General features: G+C 56.9%; 1 protein-coding gene across 1 annotated transcript; it reads left to right on the top strand.

The window, feature by feature from the left end:
- Window positions 1–946: 946 nt before the first annotated feature.
- On the top strand, window positions 947–21,270 carry FURIN (furin, paired basic amino acid cleaving enzyme). Its single transcript, XM_081170265.1, has 16 exons — window positions 947–1,503; window positions 5,120–5,454; window positions 9,891–9,989; window positions 10,988–11,083; window positions 12,752–12,880; window positions 13,368–13,444; window positions 13,809–13,897; window positions 14,712–14,884; window positions 15,013–15,225; window positions 15,324–15,424; window positions 15,552–15,655; window positions 15,748–15,865; window positions 16,660–16,839; window positions 16,933–17,057; window positions 17,956–18,072; window positions 19,581–21,270. The coding sequence occupies exons 2-16, from the start codon at window positions 5,275–5,277 to the stop codon at window positions 20,123–20,125; spliced, it is 2,346 nt and encodes a 781-aa protein (XP_081026391.1). The 5' UTR covers window positions 947–1,503; window positions 5,120–5,274; the 3' UTR covers window positions 20,126–21,270.
- Window positions 21,271–21,357: the final 87 nt, after the last annotated feature.

Here is a 21,357-nt window from a genome sequence, read left to right as displayed (position 1 = left end):
ATTATTTTTTGTGTTTTACTTTCTAATGTTTTATTTAAATTGTGCTTTTTGATTCTTACTAGTCCCTTAGAATTCTAGGAATGCTGAAGATGCAGGATATAAATTATGGACATAAACTAAGCCTAGGACTGCAGCCACCTTCATTTTCTCAGGCCTGCCAGCTTTGCAAGGGAGGGCTAGGACCCTTTGGCCCCCTTCCTTTGAGCACAACAGGACTAGCACTGACTCCCAGCAGAAACCAGCTCTCTGCTCTGTCCCACTTTCCGCTTAGAACTCTGTGCTTTGCTTCTGGAAATCACATTTTAGGCCACAGACGCTGTATGTGAGGGGGTGCCTGATGAGCCCGCCACCCTCCAGCATCTCTGGAGCATCTCTCTGCTCACCCGCCCGTGGGGGGCGGCCATAACGGGGGTCCCTCGTGCTAGCAGCTCTAGAGGTGCCAACTAGGCACAAATTAACTGTTGCCACTTCAAACTAGAAAGCCCACGGAGGTCTGAAAGTTAACAAAAAGGTGGAGCCATGAGAAGTGCAATTGAGCTTCCCCGTCCCACCCGTCTGATTTCTGGTTGAAGGAAGACTAACCAGAGGGGACCGGATGGGGAAGGAACGGGCAGCTACCTGCCAAGGGAGGGAGAGGAAAGACGGTTCACCTGCTGGGCTAGATGCGGGTCTGATCTGACACAGCAGGGCTCGTCTGACGTTCTGGGGGGATAAGCGAGCTCAGGGCAGCCAAGCTGTTTTGGCACAAGCACTTCGCCCCCTCCCTGGCAGTAAAAGCATAAAAGTAACAAACAGCTGCCCTCGCAGGGCACATAAAATCGGCGGCCGAGGCCGGCGCTGCTGCTGCTAAGCTGCGCAGGATTCCGGTGACCTGCTCGGGTGCCCAGAGGCCAGCTGCTCAGCGCTCCGGAGAGGACCGATCACTCGCTTCATGCACGGGAAGCGCTCGGGCCAAGCCCGGGAGCCGCGGTCAGGCCAGGCCAAGCCAAGAGCCGCAGGCTTGGCACAGGCGAAGGGCCGGCCTTGGAATCGCCGCGGATGCTGGCAGATGGGGCGGCCCAAAGGCGCTTCCAGGTTCCTTTTCTCTGCTCGCCCGCCCGGGGGGCGCTTCCTCCTCTCGGGCAAGCGGGCAGGGGGTCCAAAGAAGGCCCGCCTCTCCTGCTCGCTGCTGCAGTCGGGAGTGACGGCATCCGGGGGCGCCCGCCCGCTTCCCTGCCTGCCTTTTCGCCTGCGCTCTCGGTGCCCCTCGTCGGGAGGAGGAGCCGTAGAGGGCCGCCCCCTCTCCGGTCCGTCCGGCGGTTCCTGGGAGTAAACAAGTGCTGCGCCTCCGCCTCCTGCTGCTGCCCGCGGGGCGGGGGCTCCTCCGGGCTGGGCTTCCCGGTCCTTCCCTCCCGTCTAGGTGACGCTGCTCCTGCCGCCGCCCATAAAGGGGCCAGACGGGGCGGGCGGGCGCTGCCAGACGCAGGAGCCCTTCGGAGGAGAGGAGCAGCCGCCGGCGGCCCGGTAAGGCAGCGGCCGGTGTTTCGGGCAGGGACGGGGGGGGGGAGCGAGCTATCTAGCAGTCGGTCCGTCCGCCCTGTTGCTGCTGCTGCCCGTCCCCCTGGAGGCGACGGGACGGGGTTTTTCTCGCTCGACCCGCCTGGGCCCTTCCCGAGGGAAGCTTCCTCGACGGCCCTGACTGGAGAAGGGCTCGGCCAGGTCTTTCCCGACGGCGCGGCCGTGACGCTTGAAGCCGAGTAGTCTGAGGTTCCCGGGAGGCGGCGCAGGTGGCGCCTGGCCCTTGCCGGCCTCCCCGAGCAATGCCCACTCGGGGCATGGCACATTCCCGAGGCCGTCTTCAGCCGGGCCTGTCGGCGGCAGGAACCCCCAACGGCAACCTCCCCTCTTTGGCGTGGCTTGTTTTCCTCCCTCGCCGTCTCCTCCGGCTTTCCGTCTTTAACCGCGGCGAGGGGAGGCGTGAGTCACCCTGCCTGCCAGACGAGCCTGGGCGGCCAGCTGCGCTGCGCTGGGGGGCCAGGCAGAAGTCGGCGTGGACGTGGCCTTCCCGACGGAAGCGACGGCCCGGCTGCCCCGAGAAAGTTCCCCCGGACCACTTCCCCGCCCCCTATGAAACGGGGGAGAGGGTCCCACGGATTGGACCCCCATTTAATAAACAGAGAGAAGTGGGTTGCCAATATCTTGGGGTACCATACGGGGGACCTGGCTACTCTGGAGTTGTCCTAGAGTAGGAGGGGGGGGGGATATAAGGCCACTGCTTAGCTTCCACCGGGAAGGTGGGGATGGCGGCTGCCGGCTGAGCTGGCGAGGCTGACTGCTTTCTGTCCAGCTGCACTGTCCTCCCGCTTCTAAGGAAATGAGTCGATGCTGTCATAGTCCTCGGCACTTCTGGGTGCTCTTTTCCCCAGCCCTTCCCTCTGTAGGTGTGCTGTCAAGAGCGCCTGGATTCTGCCTGCTTGCAGTCTCCTGGGGCTAGAAGGCTCAGCGGATATTCCCGGGGCACAGGTGGCCTCTTCGTGTGCCTAGGCTCATGTGGGGCAAGCTGGTGTGGGGGGGGGGGTCTGTGTCTTCAGGGGAATCTGAGTATGCTGGAGGCTGAGGCGGGAGTGGGAGGGATGTAGCCAGGTGTACCTGAGTCTGCCTGCGGAAGCTCTCCAGCTGGCTCTGGAGGGAAGATGTCAACCGTCCTCCCACCCCGGTGCTCTTTCTTCAGCTGCCTGTGGACATAGTGTGGTTGTTGGGCCTCTGGTTTTCTGCCCAGCTTGGTGCTGTGCCCAAAGAGGTCACAGGATGAAAGTCCCTAAGCCACCTTCTCTCAGGGTCATGGTATGAGGCTTTGGCCTCCACAGTCACTTACAGACTCCTTGTTAAGACCGTTTTCATGGAAGACAATTTTACTCGGCTACAAGTGATCGCCAAAGAAGATGAGGCTTTTGTGGTGTGTCATGAGTTTGGGTTTGCATACCTCTAAGGGTTAACTCACTTCCCTTCCTGCTGTAAGAGACACTCTTCTGCTGCCTTGTTGCCTGGGGATGGAAACTCCTCTGGTTTTCCATTCAGACAGACTCTTCCATCTCCTCCTGCCTGGCCTGGCATGCAGCTGCCACTCCCTCTCCTCTTTATGGCATTTCAAAACTTCCTGGCATTGAACCACAGGAGCTGCTTCTGTTCCCCTATCCCTCTGGGCCCCTCAGTTAAAGGAATAAGCTTCTTCCCATAGAGTGAGGCATGCGGGGCAACATCTGTGTCCCTCCTCTTAGCCATATGGGAGTTGTTTAGCAGTGTCTTGAGGGCCCTTCGTTTTGCAGCATTGTCTCAATGAACAAGTTTTATTGTCAGGATTTTAGATGTGGCAGAGCAGCCCTGGCCACAGACCGACCTAGAAGGGCCAGGTCATAAAGGACCCAGGAGCACAGCTGATGGCACAGGGCGCATGTGTTAGGAACTGGTTGCCATCTGCGGGGAGCAGCCAAGCCTCCTGGAGACCGTGATCTCAGGGGGCTGGATTCTGCTTCAGGGGCAGACCAGCTGCTGTGCCTGCAGAACCTCCTGGGTTCAGTTCCCAGCAGCATCTCCAAGGAGCAGGAGCAGGTGGCCAGTGCTGTTGGGAAAGACCGTCCTCTGTGCCTGAGACCCTGCCCATTGGAGGAAGCCATATTGAGCCAGGTGGACCAAAGGCTTGACTCTGGTGGTGGCAGCAACAGCAACTTCATAACTGGTAGTACAGAAGCTCACCTCTGATCCATCCCACCTTGGGTCACTTCTGGTCATGTGTTGTTGGTATGATGGTTTGGGTGACATGGAAGAGAGGAGACTCTGGCCTTGCAGAGAGCAAACGATCCTTCAGGTTCTGTTCCAAAGTCTAAGTTCCTTATTGCTAAGCCAACAATGGAGTGCTTTGTAGTCTCTGTCTGCTGCATGGTTGGCCTCACAGTGGTCCTGAGTCCCAGGTTCTTCTTGTTCTTCTACCCACCTACCCTCTATCAAGTGTGCCTTTTTGATATTCCCCTGCTTTCTGTGTCCCTGGGAGGTGAGTGGAGCAATTTGCGCTCTGCCTGCCTTGGTGCAGAAGGTTGACAGAGCAGCATAGGGAGGTGGAACTGGGGTGACAGCCCAGGGCCAGATAGAGCTTTGAGTTTCCCCAAGTGTTGCAGGAGGGATTCTGAGGAGGTAATTTGTGGGCGTTGTTGGTCCCTGCCCATCCCTGCAGACTTGTTGACCCCTGTTTATCTCGTGTCTCCATAAGCCCCACCTCTGCCTTCTCAATAGCTTTCCAAAGAAGTGTGGGAAATGCGGAACTGCAAATTTCCACATTCTGCAAGTATCTGCTTAAGATATTTTATACCCCTTCAATTAGAAATAATAATCCCAGGACAGCTCACAGTTGCCGATAACCATATGCAAATACAGTTTGCCAAAGTCTAATTGCACATTCTTCTCCCCCTCATAGGATTCCAGAGCCTCTGATTAGATGAGGGTTAAGCTGCCTCAGCAATGGGTGTGGGGGGCTGATCCCTTCTTGGCTGCTCAAGAACCCGAGTCAGAGCCTCCCGGCCTTGAAACTTTCCCTAAACCGTCTTTTGAGCCAAGCGTGGCTTCCTTGGGTCACTCCCAGGTAGTTCAGCTGCAGCCCAGCCTCTCTCTTCGCTCAAGGCCTGTGAAGTAGGTAGGGGAGCTCTTTTTGTCAGTTTGCCCCCGGGGCCAGCCTGGCCCAGGAGCCTCCCGCTGGAGTTTTCAACCCTGCTAGGCCACCCAAGTGGATGAGTGCCTGTCTGGCCAAAAGAGCCCTGGACGTTCCCCGCCCCTCCTGAACATGCAGCCTCTTCAGCTCTTGGGAGCAGGGCCCTTTTCCTGGGGAGGGTTAAGGGAGGGGACGAGGAGGCATCTGATGGTCATTGGGGGGCAAAGAGCTCTGGGAAGGGATCTCAGCATGCTAGGTGCAGGAACAGCTTACTTGTCACACTTCTCTGCATCCTGGGGTGTGGGACAGACCTTTGGGGTGGTGGCACATCAAGCCTGTGCTGAGGTGCCCATGAGCAGGTCTGTGTGTGGCTCCTCATCACCATCCTGACCTTTTGCTAGTCTCTGTCCAGGATCTGAATCTCTCCCTTTCTCTCCCCAGGTGCTGCGCAGGTGACACCCTCGAGGTTTGCCTCCTGCTCTCCCTCTCCTGACCGCTAGCCCTGATGCTGCCTCGGACTGACTGGGGGCTTGCTGGGCGGCAGAGTGAAGGCCTGCTTTGAGGTGCTCCCTGGGCTCCCCCCTTTCCCGGCTTTCATGGATCTGAGGCCACCCTGGCTGCTGTTGTTGTGGACTCTGATTGGGGCCCTAGCTCTCCTGGCCAGAGAAGTGCTTGGCCAGCACGTCTACACCAACACCTGGGCCGTCCTAGTCCCTGCTGGGCCACAGGAAGCGGAGCGGCTGGCCAGGAAGCATGGATTCCTTAACTTGGGCCCGGTGAGTGACGCCTGCAGCCTCCCTGGAGCTAGTGCAACCCCAAACCTGAAGGGAAGCTGAAATGGGCTAAGGGAGGGAGGGAGCAGCCCCTGATTCGGGGCTTGGAAGGGGTAAAGAAGAAGGCCAGGTGTGGTGGTGCTGCCTTTAGAAGGGAGATATTTAAGCCATGAAACAAATGCTGAAGCCAAGAGCCTTGCTGGGTTTGAGGCAGACCTGCTGCTCTCCTCATTGCTGGGGTCTGGGAGAGGGGCTCTTTTCCATGCATGGAGGCACTGGGAGGTGCTAACAATAGAGGCAGGGTGCTTGGCTGTGGTGGGCGAGCTGGAAACTCCACCTGGGAAAGTCTGTTGGGAGTTCAGAGCTAGCTGAGATTGGGATGAGGAACCAATGTTTGCCCAGGTGGGATTGGCCAGCGACTATGGTGTCATATGATTGGTTTTCCTTCTCCTACAACCTATAGTTCAATTTGCTTTCAGGAGTTGCATTGAGTTTTTTGTAGGCCTTTGGCAGAATATTTTCATGTGCTCTGCAGAGGGGCTGGCTGTGGTGGGTGGGAGGTGTTGCTTGATGTGCTGAAGGTAGAATGTGGCTCTAGTGGCAGCAGGCTGCTCTACCTTTTTCCTTGTCCTTTCTAGTTGAATGTGCTTCAGTTAAACTCCCTACAGGTGGAAAGGTGACGTTTGTGCGCCTTACAAAAGGGCATTTGTTGCTGCCTCTTGAAAAGTGACTTTTTGCGGGTGGCTGGTTGGCTCTCTTTTCCCCAGGAGCCTCGTATCTTGGAGGTGGTGGTGGGCCCAGCTGCCCTGTGTTGACGCACGACTAATGCAAGCTTTGCTTGGCATCAGGCATGGAGTTGCCAGTTGCATCATCTTCTGGGCAGATTTGGAAAGGTCAAAAGCACAGCCTGCCCCCTGAGGCTGTTTGCACTTCACCTGCATGTGGGATCGGACACTGTGTGCCCTGGGGCTGTTTGCCTACCTTGAGGCCACCCCTTGTTCTCATCCGGTGGGATTTCATGCCATGCTCTTTGCTGCCCTGCAACTCTTGAATCATTTCACCCTTGAGTGGGAAGACGTGGCATTGACCAGCATTGACAACCGGGCTGAAGAGCTTCACTGAAGCCCACCTAAGGCAGGGCTGACTGCAGGGTGGGACTGGCACTCGGGATGGATTGGATCTCTTGCTCCAGGGGGAGATGAGTCCAGCTCTTTTGGGGCTGGCTCTGTTGAAAGCACTTGACGTGTTGACAGGGAGGTGCAGCACCCCACTCCCACCTCATCTCCTGGTCATATGGCTGCCTTAGAGGGAGGCCCAGAGGCTTCCTCACTTGCTGAGCTCACCAGCTGTTTTAGGGCTCACCCAGACTTCCTTCTGCACCACACTTTCCTGCCACAGGCCTGCACTTTCTAGGTCCGTGTCCAAGTGATTTTATATGTATGTGTTGCCGCTACCCTTGGAAAAACTGCTGAATTGGAGCAAAAGGGAATCCGTGGAAAAACTGATTACCATTTGTTCCAATTCAACAGTAAACAGTGGGTTTTCCCAGGGGAAGCGGTGAAACACACTCAAAAAACCACATGGACCTAGAAAGTGTGGACCTGTGCCTGCAAAACATGGCACAGTCTTGATAAGCCCTGTCTCCAGAGTGAAGCTTGGTTGGGGGGCAGGATGGGGGCTTGGCCTGCTAGAGCATCTTCGGGGGACAAAGCAAGCTGTTCCTTTGGAGCTAAGAATGTAAGACGAACCTGCTGGATCAAGCCAAATGGGGCCCATCTATTCAGTTTTCTATTCTCACAGTGAACGTCCTGCAATCAGGTGCCCCTTCTGGGAAACTTGCAAGCAGGACCTGAGCACAAGGGCAACTCTCTCCTCCTGTGGTTTCCAACTGTGGAGACAGAGCATAGCCACCCTGCTAGTAGTCATTGATTGCCCTCTCCTCTATGAATTTGTCCAGTCCTCTTTTAAAACCATCCAAGTTGATGGCCATCACTGCCTCTTGTGGGCATGAGTTCCATAGCTAAATTTCATGAAGAATCACTTTATCAGTCTTGAACCTTCCAACAGTCAGCTTTATTGGATGTCCATGCATGAGTTCTAGTGTTGAGAAGGGAGCAAAACTTGCTCTACCCACTTCCCCCCATGCTATGCATAATTCTTATAAACTTCTATCACACTTTGGTCTTCTTCTTCGCATGAGGATCAATGCAGGCTGCTTGCCATTTGCCAGCTCCTGGTTGCAATCACCCCTTCACCGCTTCCTCCCTCACCAACTCAAGGCCTCCACCGCCCAGGCGATGAGAGCCAGGCGTTCTGGCCTTGCACATGAGGTAACAACCTTTCCCTGCTGCGATTTCTGGGGGTTGAACTATCCCTTGGAGCTGGATGTGGGTGCTGGCGGCAACAGAGTCTTCCGTTCCGGGTGCTGAGCTTCTGCAGAGTATCAGTCCTGGTCAGATCCTGAGAGCCCAGTGAGGGGAGGTGCTGTGCAGCAGGCTGGGGCTCAGGCTCAGTTGGGCTGGGGTGGAGGGGTAGAATACTCTGCAGAAAACCCAAGACCCCTGGGGCAGGGGGCATGTGGAGGAGGTAGTTATGCAGAAGTGGGCTCTCTCTGCCACTGGGCCTTTGATTCCGGAGGCAGGAAAGAAGCTGTTCAGTGAAATTCCTTTTGTTCATCTGTGAGGAATGTTTTGCCCCTGGCACAACTGGAATGGACCAGGGCTCAGTCCGGCGCAGCCTAAGGCCCAGGAGCGGAGCTAAGGAGTGGGGTGTCAGTCCTCTGTGGGTCATGCTTCTTCCTTCCTGCCCTGGCCTGTGCCGCTGTACCCCCTAAGTGCCCGTTGTGGCTCCTGGATCCTTCCTAGGGCAGGCTGAGCAGGTTTGTGGTGCTGGCACCTGCGGGCAGCAGCCAAGGCAAGAGGCCCTGCAAAGGGGAATCCTGTTTGTTTTGGGGAAAATAGGGCAGGGAGCCAGGGGCTGGTGCACAGCCAGGCGTGGGGCAGGCAACAACTAGCTCGGGGTTCTGAGGCGCTCCCAGGAAGAAGGCAAAGGGATCTGGGAAGAGGGGAGTCCCTTCCTTGAAGACCTGGGGCTGGCCCCAGCTGCCCAGTTGAGGGCTTGTGCTGCATTCAGCAAGGGGCTGGGGGACCAGAAGAGCCTCTCCTTGCTAAGGCTGGAGCCCACCAGGGTGGGGCACCTCCCTCTCCTCTCTGCCTGGCAGTGACGCTCTGTCTGCGAATTGCCCCCACCGCTGGCACAGTGCCAATTCTCGGGGCAGGAGCTGGTGTCCCCTTACACTTAAGCCCTTGTTTCCATGGCAAAATGCCCTGCAATTCTTTTCAGCTGTCTTCTGGGGAGGGGGGAATTGCACGACCTCTTTTTTTGCAGTTGAGCGTTGGGAGTGGAGGCTTCAGCCCCTGGAATGTGCAGGCTGAAAATGTCCTAGGAGGAGCCTCTGGTGAAGGGGTCTGTTGGGGCCAGGGGCCAGGGGCTGCTGTTGGGCTGTGGATGCTGATAAATACTCCTGTACCCATCTTTCTCCAAGCAGAGACAATTCCACGGTGGTCGTGGAGTTCCCTCTTTTCATCCTCACAGCAACCTTGTGAGGTTGGCTAGGCTAAAAGGGACTTCCCCTGTGAGCCTTGCAGCCAAGAAGAGAATAGGGCAAGAGGGGTCAACCACAACTGCTGTGGGACCTCCATGCCTGCTTTCTTCCTTCCCTTGAGCTTCCTCTTCGCAGAGGGCAACCCTTTTGACCTGCTGGCATACCCGATCCTCCTGCCTTTGCCCTGCAGTGGTGGTCTGTACCCTGCTAAGAATAAGAGTTTGGATTTGATATCCCGCTAAGAGTGTGGGTGTGAGAAATGAGAGGGGACCTTCAGAAATTGTTGCCTGGGAGGCTGCACACTGGACGCTGGAAGGGAGTAGGAGCCCGTCGCTGGCAGGGCTTAGGTGGGGGTCCCTCAAGTGTCCGCTTAACATAGCTCTCCCCCTCCTCCTCCTGTGCCATCTCTAGGGAGGCCAGCAAGCTGCCCTTTTCCTTCCTCCTCCTCTCTGCCATTTGGGCCCAGCGCCATGAGGTCACTTGAGGAGCTGCTGCTCTCGCCCTGCCCTTCTTTTGAGGGGTTTGTTTAAAGATTAGAGATTTACATCAGAATCTTCTTAGCATCTTAGCCAGGCCCTGCAGGCAGCATGTGGGGAAGGAGCAGGAGCCAGCTGGTGGCCCTCATGGGGATGAGCGGTGGGGAGAGGAGCTCCTGGATTTGGCCTCTCCTCCCTCCCCTCCATGTAACTGGGTGCCAGCATGTGGGGCTATACTTGCCCATGGGGAGCCTCCCCTGGATGGGACCTCTGCCTTGTGCTATCACGGGCTGCCCTGCTTGGACCGACACATGGGAGATTTTTTGTCTCATTCATTCCTCCTTTCTCCCCCACCCTAGATCGTTGGAGACTATTACCACTTCCATCACCGAGGGGTGGCCAAGCGTTCCCTCTCCCCACACCGGTCCCACCACAGCTATCTGGGCAGAGAGCCACAGGTGAGTCCACAGAAGCAGGGAACCTGTTCCAAGTGAGAGGCAGTCAACATGGGGGTGCTACAGAGCACAGAAGCCCTGGTTCTGGTCAGTGCAGGCCTGATGCGCTGTAGGGCTTTGGCACCCACTTCTCCTGGAGACAGCTGGGGTTGGCTCCTGCTTGAGGCTTTTGGCTGAGCTCCCACGGTGGAGAGAGCAGAAGGGCTTTCTGCCTCCAGCATGCCTCGACTGGGCACTCTTGTGCTCTGCACATGGCCTGGGGCTGGTTCTGGGATAGGCTGTGGAGGGTGTCTAATCAGGCTGGTTTTAAACCAGATGGGCCTGATAGCCTGGTTCCATTTTGGGCTGCAGAAGAAAGCCCAGAGGATTAGCAGCCTGTCTGGGCCACCTCCTCCCCTGCAATTCTGGCTCTTCATTACCCATCCCTTCCTCCAAGGTGTCTCCTGCCACATCACCCTCACAACAATCCTGGGAGGCAGGCTGGGCAATACAGCAACTGGCCCAAGGCCAGCCAGTGAGCCTCATGCCTGGGGATGTGAACTGAATCCTAGCCTGACACTGCAATAACTACAATGGCACTACATTGCTGCCAGTCTCAGTGCAGACGACACTGAGCTAGGTGGGCCAGTTGGCCTGACCTGGTCCAAGAAAGAGATGAGAGGGTGGAGCCCACCCTGCCAGGCATTTTGGTGGCTGCCTGAGTCCTTCTGGTCTCCCTATGGGTGGCAGTAGGGGAAGGGATGGGTCCCCTCCACATTTGGCCAAGGATGTCCCTGGCCTGACTGACCCTGGTCCTCCTGGGCGTTGTGGGGTTCGAGAGTCCACTTTGTGTGTGGCTTCACCCCTGCTGGTGCCAAGATCTTTCCACAAAGCATCCTGTCATTCTTGCCAGCAACTGTGCCCCCGCCAGCCACCTCCATGGGGACCTGGTTGCTCCTCGCACCCAAGGGTGCACTTGGGAGGCTGCCCTTCAGTGCCTTTTCTGCCTTTTGCCTCCCCAGGTGCACTGGCTGGAGCAGCAGGTGTCCAAGCGCCGGACAAAGCGGGACACCTTCCTGGAGCCCTCAGACCCCAAGTTCCCTCAGCAGTGGTACCTGGTAAGTGGGAGGGGAGGGCGGCGTGATGATGAAGGGAAGCAGAAGCCACCAGGCAACAGGCACTGGATTCTGCCCTCCCCAGGGCTGCTGCCAGCCATGCCCTTCCACCCACATGGTGGTTGGGCAAGGGCGCCCTGATGTGACTGCTAATCCCCTCCCACAGAGTTAATCACTCCCTCCCTCCCTGCCTGGAGGATTAGTGGCAGCCTGGGAACAAAGCCCCCTCCATGACTGAGCTCACAGGAGCTGCCACCGCCCCGGAACAGAATCTGCCCCGGCCCTTGGACTGCCAGGAGCTCCCAGAGGCCACTGAGGGGCACCATCCGGATTCTGTCCTAAACAATGGGGCAACATCATTGCTGTTGTTGTTGCTAATTTATTTATTACTTGCCCTTCACCCCAAGGTCCCAGGGCAGGTCATAGCATTAAAAACAATACAGGCAACTCTCAGTTTACGCGTGTTCAGCAGGACTGCATACACATGCATTGCACCAAACCCGGAAGTGACTTTTAAAACAGCAAAAATGGGCCCTCAGAGAGCCCAGAAACAGTGCCCAGGAATCCCACCAGCCTTTGCACTGACCTTTGAGGCCTGTGGAGGGTTTGAATTTGAGAAAGGAGGTTTGGAGGGAGTGATTGTGGTGGATTTTGGTGGTCTGGTAAGTGGTGCTGGTTTTTCAAGGGTTTCCATAGGTTTAGAGCAGTGTTTCCCAAACTTGGGTCTCCAGCTGTTTTTTTTTTCCGGACTACAATTCCCATCATCCCTAACCACTGGCCTTGCTAGCTAGGGATGATGGGAGTTGTAGTCCAAAAACAGATGGAGACCCAAGTGCGGGAAACACTGGTTTAGAGGGGGTTTGCAGGCATTTCCAATGGTGTTTCAAGTATATGTGATTTCACTGATGCGGGCAGTGCCTCGGAACATAATCCCCGTGTAAATTGGGAGTTGCCTGCATTACAAATAATTTAAAACAACTTCCCACCATAAGAATTAGAAGCCAGAGGAAAGAGGTGTGTCTTCAGCATTCTCCAGAAGCTGTGCAATGAAGGTGCCAGGCGAACCTCTTTGCGGAGGGAGTTCCACAGCTTTTAGGGGCCACTACAGAGAAGGCTGTTTCCCAGCACGTTCTCTTTGTGCCAATGTTTCTCCCCCAAAGCTGGGGGTCTTTCACGGTCCATTTCCAACTGGGGACTTGTCAGGCGTTGAAGGAGGTGTTGCTGCAGAGCAGATTCTCCCCCACCCCTCCTCCCCACTGTAGAGTCCTCCTTGCATAGCATAGAATAGTAGGGCCAAGAGGCTGGAACTGGCATTCTCCTGCCCCAATGAATATGTGGGGCTTGATCCTGCCACTTTCCAGGAAAATGGGAGGGGGGTAGTGAAGGGAGCAGCAGCCAGCGTTCCCCAATGCTCAGCTACAGAGTCTTCCTTAAAGACTTAGCTGTAGTTCCTGCGTGGCAGGGGGTTGGACTAGATGACCCTTGGAGTCCTTTCCAACTCTGCAGTTCTATGATTCTGTGAGCCAGGCATCTGGGGTCTAGTTAGAGATGGTTGCCTCCCCCACCCCCATGTGACGAAACACTGCCACGGCTCCGTAGCCTTTAGAGTTGCCCTACTGGCTGTGCTGACTAGCTTTCTGCTCCCCCCACCTTTGCCCCTTTGCCCTCCAGTCCAATGGGAACCAGCGAGACCTGAACGTGCGGGAGGCCTGGCAGCAGGGCTACACGGGGCGTGGCATCGTGATCTCCATCTTGGACGACGGCATTGAGAAGAACCACCCGGATCTGGAGGCCAACTATGTGAGTGGGATGTGAGCAGGCTCCATTGGCACATGCCGTGCCCACTTTGCACGGCTGGTAGAAGGGGCAGCAAGTCTTCCTGGGACAACCCCCTCCCATCCAAGCTGAGGCCACTTTTGCACGCAAGCTGAGGGAAGCTTTGTAGCAGTAACAAAATCCCAGAGTCCTCCTGAGCCCCATCAAGCCCTGCCTGTGATGGAATGAGCCCAAGCAAATTCAGCCTCTGGTTGTGGCTACTTGCAGCACCACTTTGCATCACATGTGGAACAGTGGTCCTTTCTGGACTCTTGGGGTCACAACTGGAGCTTTCGGAACTGGGAGTTTACTGCTGGTGCAGAAAACGTGATTGTGGGGAGGGCAATTCCAGCAGGGAAAGAGGTGATGCTGGGCTCTTTCGTTGCGATTCCTACATTGCAGGTAGTTGGACTAGAAGGATCCCCTGGGATCCCTCCCAACTCTACAATACTGTAATTCTGCCTTCCTTCAGGATCCTGCCGCCAGCTTTGATGTGAACGATCAGGATTCAGACCCTCAGCCGCGTTACACCCAAATGAATGACAACAGGTGGGGAGCCTTTCCGGAGAGAGGTTGGGTAGGGATGGGAGATATTGGGTAGGGAAAGAGGAACACCACTCCGGCTCAGTCCTGGAAGCCCAGTCACTGGGAACATGTGGGCTGGGAACGGCGCTGTGCAGAAGGAAAGGTGGATGGAGCTTCCTACCGCCTGGGAATGCTGCACTTCCCCCCCTTTGTCCCCCTCCCCGCCTTTGCCCATTTGAACCCTGACTGTTCAGGCTGCACTGAGAGGGAGAGAAGTTTGGGGCAGGTTGTCTTGTCCCCTGCTCCCTGTTTTCTCCCTGTTCTAATGTATGGCCGCCAGTCCCTCCCCACCCAGCTCAAGTCCGACCCCCCTCTCTCCTTCTTACAGGCATGGTACTCGGTGTGCAGGCGAAGTAGCTGCCGTGGCAAACAATGGCATCTGTGGCGTAGGTGTTGCTTACAACGCCAAGATTGGAGGTGAGGAGGGCATTGTCTCCGCCTTGGGCTGTACTCCTCATCCAGCTTCTCACACTGGGTTAGCTGCCCAGAGGGGGCCTGAAATCATAAATTGTAGAGTTGGAAGGGACCCCGAGAGTCATCTAATCCAACCCCCCTGCAAAGCAGCAATAATAATAATAATTAATAATAATAACAACAACAACAACAACAACAACAGCAACAACAACAACAGCAACAACAACAACAACAACAACAACAACAACAACAACAACAACAACAACAACAACAACAACAATAATAACAATAATAATAATTTATTATTTATACCCTGCCCATTTGGCTGAGTTTCCCCAGCCACTCTGGGCGGCTCCCTATTGTGTTAAAAACAATACAGCATTGGATATTAAAAACTTCCCTAAACAGGGCTGCCTTCAGATGTCTTTTAAAGGAACAGGAGGTCGTTCCCCTGTCAAACAGCTCTTGTAGTCTCATTTCTTGTCATTTGGATCCGTTAGTTTGGGTCCTACACTCTGGAGCATCACAAAATAAGCTTGCTCCATCCTCCCTGTGGCAGCCCTTCAGATATTTGAAGTTGGCTTCCATATCACCCCTTCTCCAGGTGAAACATACCTAACTCCTTCCATCATTACCCATAAGGCTTGGCTTCCAGACCCTTGATCATCTTGGTCACCCTCTTAAGCACTTCTTCCAACTTGTCAATACCCTCCTTAAACTGTGGTGCCCAGAACTGGGCACAGGACTCCAGGTGGGGCCCCGCCAAGGCAGACCAGAGCAGTGCCATTAGTGATGTCCATCTGTGCCATCATCTTAGGTGTCCGCATGCTGGATGGAGAGGTGACGGATGCTGTGGAGGCCCGTTCCCTGGGCCTCAACCCCAACCACATCCACATCTACAGCGCCAGCTGGGGCCCTGAGGACGACGGCAAGACGGTGGACGGCCCGGCCCGCTTGGCTGAAGAGGCCTTCTACCGGGGCGTCAGCCAGGTGAGCCTGTGGTCTGCAGCCAGGGGAGGAGGAAGGGTGGCCCTTGGGGTGAGATTGGGCTGCTCCCAAGCCTCCCACCTCCACCCCTAGTCTTGCCTCTGCCTGACTTGGTCCCCACCCCACCCCAGGGCCGCAACGGGCTGGGATCCATCTTCGTCTGGGCTTCTGGGAATGGCGGGCGCGAGCACGACAGCTGCAACTGCGACGGCTACACCAACAGCATCTACACCCTCTCGATCAGCAGCACCACCCAGTACGGGAACGTGCCCTGGTACAGCGAGGCTTGCTCCTCCACCCTTGCCACCACCTACAGCAGCGGCAGCCAGAACGAGAAGCAGATCGTGAGTCTCCATCGAGCCTGACGGGGGATTGGGGTTTGGGTGCAGGCTTTGGGTCACAACCTGGCAATCACCCTGTGCCTCCGCCTCCTTCTCCCCAGGTGACTACAGACCTGAGGCAGAAGTGCACCGAGTCCCACACAGGCACCTCCGCCTCTGCCCCGTTGGCGGCTGGGATCATTGCCCTGGCACTGGAAGCAAAGTAAGGGGGCCGGGAGGGAGGGGAGAAGGGCTTGTGGCGGTGCGGGTGCTGCTTTGGTCCCTGATGGAGATGAGGGGTTTGGCACCCTTGCCCTCTCCGGTGAGACACGGCTGCTCCTTCTCCGCAGCAAGAACCTGACCTGGCGCGATATGCAGCACCTGGTTGTGCAGACCTCCAAGCCCGCCCACCTCAACACCAACGACTGGGCCACCAACGGGGTGGGACGCAAAGGTAAGCAGGCGCCTGCCAAGGACATGCCACTCTGGGGTGCAGGGGCAGGTCCTGAGCCTCTCACACACCTTTCTTCCTCCCTCTGCCTGCAGTCAGCCACTCGTACGGCTATGGACTCCTGGACGCCGGCGCCATGGTGACTCTTGCCAGGAACTGGACCTCGGTGGGGCCTCAGCGGAAGTGTGTCCTGGACATCCTCACCGAGCCAAAGTGCGTCCCCCCAGTGGAGCGGGGAGGGGGTGGGTTTGGGGTCAGGCCCTCCTTAGGGCCAGCCTGCATGTGGCCAGTTACTGAGGGTGAAACGAGCTTGGGGCGTCGGGCTCCTTGAGGACTAGACTATTGCGTCATCTGTGTTTGAACATCGCACAAACAATGTGTAGAAATCCTAAGGAGCATCTGATCTGAAACGGGCAGTGGCTTAGAAATCGGGGAAGGAGAGGTGGCTGCAGCTTCCCTTGGCGTGGACTGGAACTGGCTGGAAGCGGCTGGAGGGAGAGAGGGAGGGAGTGTCCATCCATCCACATGAACCAGACAGAGGAGGCTTTTCAAGGACAGGACAGAGCTGCCTTTCTCCAGGGTGTTGCTGCAGCGGGGGCTGCTCCCATCTCTTGCCCTGCCCTCCAAACACTGCTGAGTGCCAAGGACCGGGCTGGAGTTTGCTTTTCAGGCTAATTCAGGATATTTTGCTGCTGGTGGACAACACCTTGTGGTCCTGTGGTACTGGACCTCAGGGGATCAGAGGGTGCGGGGGGTGGAGCAGGGATGAGGCTGGGTTGGTGGTCCTTGCTAGAGCAGGCCAGCCCCAGCATTCCTGCCCACTGAAATCCTTTTTTTATCCAGAGTTCTGCCTTGCAGAATTTGCCCTCTGAGGCTGGTGCTGGCTGGCAAAGCCTCCTCCAGCCAGGCTAGGGATCTCAGCTCCTGCGGGAAAGGGAGTGGCAGGGCTCTTGCTCCTTTCACATCCTGTTCCGGCCCTGACCATGGGTGCCTGTTGCCTCCTGCAGGGACATTGGGAAGCGCCTGGAGGTGCGGCAGAAAGTGGATGCCTGCCTGGGGAAGGCCAGCTATGTGGGGCAGCTGGAGCACGTCCAGGCCCGGCTCACCCTCTCCTACAACCGCCGGGGTGACCTAGCCATCCACCTTGTCAGTCCCATGGGAACCCGCTCCACCTTGCTGGCTGCCCGGTAAGCCCCCTACCTTCCCTGGACCCACTCCTTTCTGCGAAGCTGCCTCTGGGCTCTGCCCCCCAATGCCTCTCACTTTTGTCCTCTCCCCAGGCCCCACGACTACTCGGCTGACGGCTTCAATGACTGGGCCTTCATGACGACGCATTCGTGGGACGAGGACCCCACTGGCGAGTGGGTGCTGGAGATTGAGAACACCAGTGAAGCCAACAATTTTGGTAACGGGGAAAGGGCACCTACTTCTCTACGCCCAGACCCACTTGTTGTGGCAAGAAAAATATTCCAACCATCCTGTGCCTCCCGCCCCTTGTCTCAAATCCCTCCAGTCCCCGTGACAGCCACCTGTCATTTCTCCACCCCCTCAGCTTCCTCTGCTCCTTGTCACATCAGCTGCAATTTGGTCTCCCTCCTGGGAGCACTGCCTCACCTCCCTCCCCCTGCTTACTGGGCCCAGCTGTGGGCATTCCCTCCATTCCCGCCCCCCCAACCCCAACAGCTGTTTAATTCCCTCTTGCTCTGTTTTAATTCCCTGTGACGGAAACCCCAGAAAGGCGGGGGGGGGGCTTCCCCAGCTGCCATCCCTGCCTGTTTAAGAGGCTGCCGGCTGGACAGAATGAGGGAGGGATGGGGATGCTGTGCTGAGCTCCTGAATGTGGCCCCCTTCCCCACCTGTGGCCTCAACAGCAGCGGTTCACAAACTTGGTTCCATAAACTGATTCCCAGTGCCCCCCCTTATCCTATAAAAAGCATTACTCAGAATAGCAGTTTGCACCACCCCCTTAATGGTAGATCATAAGACAATAACATTCAAAACAATTAATTGCACCTTTATTCAAAATCCGATTAAAACTATTCAATTTAATTCCACAAAACAGATGACCTTGATCCAGCAATATCAGCTTTTCAGAGTCTGAAAGTCACCCCCTTGCCTCTTAGTGTCCTCCTCCCCCTGTAATCCCACCACCCAGTTTGGGAACCAGTGCTCCTCGGCGTTAGGCCCTTCTTGGGGGCTGTTGCGCAGCAGAGCGTGCCAGGCAGAACTCCTTGAGTGACAGGGTGGAGGGCAGGTTGGGTGGCTCTGCCTCCTCCTCACATCTTCTGCCCTTCCACCTGCAGGCACCCTCACCAAGTTCACGCTGGTTCTGTACGGGACGGCCATCGACCCCCCCAGCCTCTCCAACCAGTTTGAGAGCAGCGGCTGCAAGACCCTGACCAGCAGCCAGGCCTGCGTTGGTAAGTTTTGTTGTAGTTATTTGTTTCATTGCATCCATATCCTACCAGTTTCTCCAAGGAGCTCAAGGTGGCGCCACAGTCTTTCCCTTCCAACAACAACCCTGTGAGGTCGAGAGGCAGCGAATGGCCGAAGGTCACCCAGGGAACTTCACAGCTGAGCAGAGATTTGAGCCCTGGTCTCCTAGGGCAGTGTTTCCCACCGGTGTTCCGTGGCACACGAGTGTGCCGTGAGACGTTGCCTCGTGTGCCGCGAGATGCCTGGAGGGAGGCGGGCGAGTCGGGCGGCGAGAGGCGGGGCGGCGGCGGCGAGGAGAGGCCGCGCCTCCTGCTGCTGCCTGGCGCTCCTCCTCGCAGCCGGCAGCGCTGCCTGGGCGCCTCCGCGCGACTCTGCCTCACTGGGTTTGGTCTCCCAGCAGAGACGGGTCACACGCGCACCTCCCTCCCTCCCTCAGCCTGCGCGGAGGGAGAGCCAGAGAGAGGCATCGCTCCTGCGCGGCGGGAGAGGGAGCAGCCGGAGCGATGCCCCAAACGAGCTGAATTCCGAGCGAGGGACTGAGGGGGGAGGGAAAAAACTTTCACTTCCGTGCGTCCCTCCCGGCGTGATGCTGCGCGCTGACGTCACGGGGGCGGGGCTTTAATGGTGGTGTGCCGCGAGATTTTTTTTCAGTAAACAGGTGTGCCGTTGCCCAAAAAAGTTTGGGAAACACTGTCCTAGGGCATAGTCCAACCACTACACCTCCACTGGCCCCCAAACCTGCTCCACTCGAAAGGTCTATGCTGGAGCCCTGCTCTGAACAACAACAACAGTTATTTTATTACAGATAGGTAGCCGTGTTGGTCTGCCATAGTCAAAATAAAAAAATTCCTTCCAGTAGCACCTTAAAGACCAACTAAGTTAGTTCTTGGTATGAGCTTTCGTGTGCATGCACACTTCTTCAGATACACTGTATCTGAAGAAGTGTGCATGCACACGAAAGCTCATACCAAGAATTATTTTATTATTATTATTATTTATACCCCGCCCATCTGGCTGGGTTTCTCCAGCCACTCTGCGTGGTTTACAGCATATCTAAAACCATAAAACATCAAGCGTTAAAAACCTCATGATACAGGGCTGCCTTCAGGTGTCTTCTGAAAGTTGTGTAATTATTTATCTCCCTGTCATCTGAAGGAAGGCATTCCACAGGGAGGGTGTCACTATCAAGAAGGCCCTCTGCAGTTGCCACCAGGTTCCTCCCACTAGGCACTGCTCTGAGTGACTGGGCGTACAGAGGGCAGCTTTCATAAGCTGTCCAATGTGTTTGGCGCAAATGGGAACCATGCCATCTTCTGCCCATGTCCCTGGGCAAAGGGCCCCCCCCCACAGAGGGGGCTGTGTGGACAGGAGACCCCACACCCTCTCTCCACTGCAGGTAAGGGGCGGACCTTGCTCCTTGGCACTGCCTGAATGCCTTTTCTTCCAGAGCCTGGAGGCCTGACCCCTTCTCTTGCCCCTTCTTTCCTTGCAGTGTGCGAAGAGGGCTTCTACCTCCACCAGAAGACCTGCCTCAAAACGTGCCCCCCTGCCTTTGCGCCGGGCACTGTGGCCCCCCCTCTGGAGAACATTCTGGAGCCCCAGCTGAGCTCCCGCCTCTGCGTGCCCTGCCACCCGTCCTGCGCCACCTGCTTGGGCCCGGAAGCCACCCAGTGTCTGTCCTGCCCGGCCCACGCCCACTACAACAGCCAGGAGCAGATGTGCTCCCACCAGACCCAGAGCAGCCGGGCCTCACCCACCCTCCTCAGGGAGGGCATGCAGGTTGCCGGCGGCCCCTCCCGCTTGCCCGTGGTGGTGGCCATCCTGAGCTGTGCCTTCATCGTCCTGGTCTTCGTCCTGGTCTTCCTGGTGCTGCAGCTGCGCTCCGGGCTGTGCCTGCGCGGGGTCAAGGTGTATTCGCTGGAGAGCGGAGGCATCATCGCCTACAAGGGGCTGCCTTCGGACGCCTGGCAGGAGGGGCCTGAGGAAGAGGAGGAGGGCGAGAGGACTGCCTTCATCAGAGACCAAAGCACCCTTTGATGAGCCTGCAGCCCCCCGGCGCATCAGGGGCAAGACCAAGGGGCCAGAGGCTCTGTACCGGTCTGCTCTCTCACCCCCCCCCCATGGCTGGGTGGGGACCTTGGACAGAGGCACTCTGCGTGTGGGCCGGGATGCTGCTGGAGGACAAGGCGCCCAGGCACCCTAGGCACTGGTTTTAACTCGCCAAAGTGATTTTTTAAAGACTGAACCAGTTTCTCTGCCTGCCTCCGCTGTGGTTGGAGGGGCATCTGCGCGGGGCTGCCTTCCTCACTGCTTGGGAAGGGGCAGGAAAAGCCCCTCAAGCCTTTGTCTCCAGGCAGTGGCGTGGCTGAGAGTGCCCCGCCCAGTGTGGGGCAGGGGGGGTTAAAGTGGCACAGGCCCCCAGCTCCGTCGCCTTCTTTCTGCCCTGCCAGCAGCAATAAGAGCCTGATTCCTCCTCTCCTGCTCCGTTCCGTGCCCTTCCCACTGATCCACGGAGCTTGTGCCACCGTTTGGGGCCTCTTCCTTGTGCAGCCGGCCACCTGCCTACCCATGCCTTGGTAGACTGGGAGGTGAGCTGGGCTCCTCCTCCTCTTCCCCTGCCCCCACCCGTGACAGTTGGGGCTGAGATGGACGATTGATGCCATGGGTGTGTCTCTTCAACCCAAGGCGGGCGGCTCTGCCCTCCCTCCTGCAGGAGCAGGAATTCCTCTGGGGCCACGGGGAGGGGGCCTGGGGGCGGCGGCTGCTGCTTGACCACTGAGCTGTGCCCAGCCCCTCCCTGGATCTGCCCAAAGTCACTGGAGCTTCCATCTTTCCTCATGTGCCTTGTTCCCCCTCCTCCTCCTCTTCTTCTTCTTCCTCCTTGATGACAATCTGTTGCTGGTCCTGGGGTTGCACTGCCCGCCTCGCCTGCCTCTCTCCCTCCAGGTCTGTTCCCTGCTCTCTGCTGCTGGCGGAGGTGGAGGCTGTGCAGTTGTAGGCAGGGGAAAGAACGGGCTGCCCAGGACTCGTTTTCTATCATAACTTTTTTGGTGCACAAATAATTTCTTGTAATTTAAACAAGGAGCCAATTCCTGTGGCCAGTTGTTTTGTTTTTTTAATTTAATGGATGTGGATATAACGCTAGAGAGATTAAAGTTTATTAAATGTTGGAACTATGCAAACTTGCTGTGTCCCGCTGTGTTCTCTAGACAGAGATTTTGTGTTGGTGGGTTGCAGGTGCCTGGCCACAGACACAGGCCTGCCTCACA

This window comes from Podarcis bocagei (assembly GCF_964188305.1).
Source record: "Podarcis bocagei genome assembly, chromosome: 14".
Taxonomy (NCBI): Eukaryota; Metazoa; Chordata; class Lepidosauria; order Squamata; family Lacertidae; genus Podarcis; species Podarcis bocagei.
This window is presented reverse-complemented; position numbering and strand designations above follow the sequence as displayed.

Bases quoted from the DNA above. Each gene is read 5' to 3' on its own strand.
- FURIN (XM_081170265.1), top strand. From the start codon at position 5,275: ATGGATCTGAGGCCACCCTGGCTGCTGTTGTTGTGGACTCTGATTGGG. The intron at 5,455-9,890 runs GTGAGTGACGCC...CCCCCACCCTAG, and splicing joins GATTCCTTAACTTGGGCCCG to ATCGTTGGAGACTATTACCA. The intron at 18,073-19,580 runs GTAAGTTTTGTT...CTTTCCTTGCAG, and splicing joins CAGCAGCCAGGCCTGCGTTG to TGTGCGAAGAGGGCTTCTAC.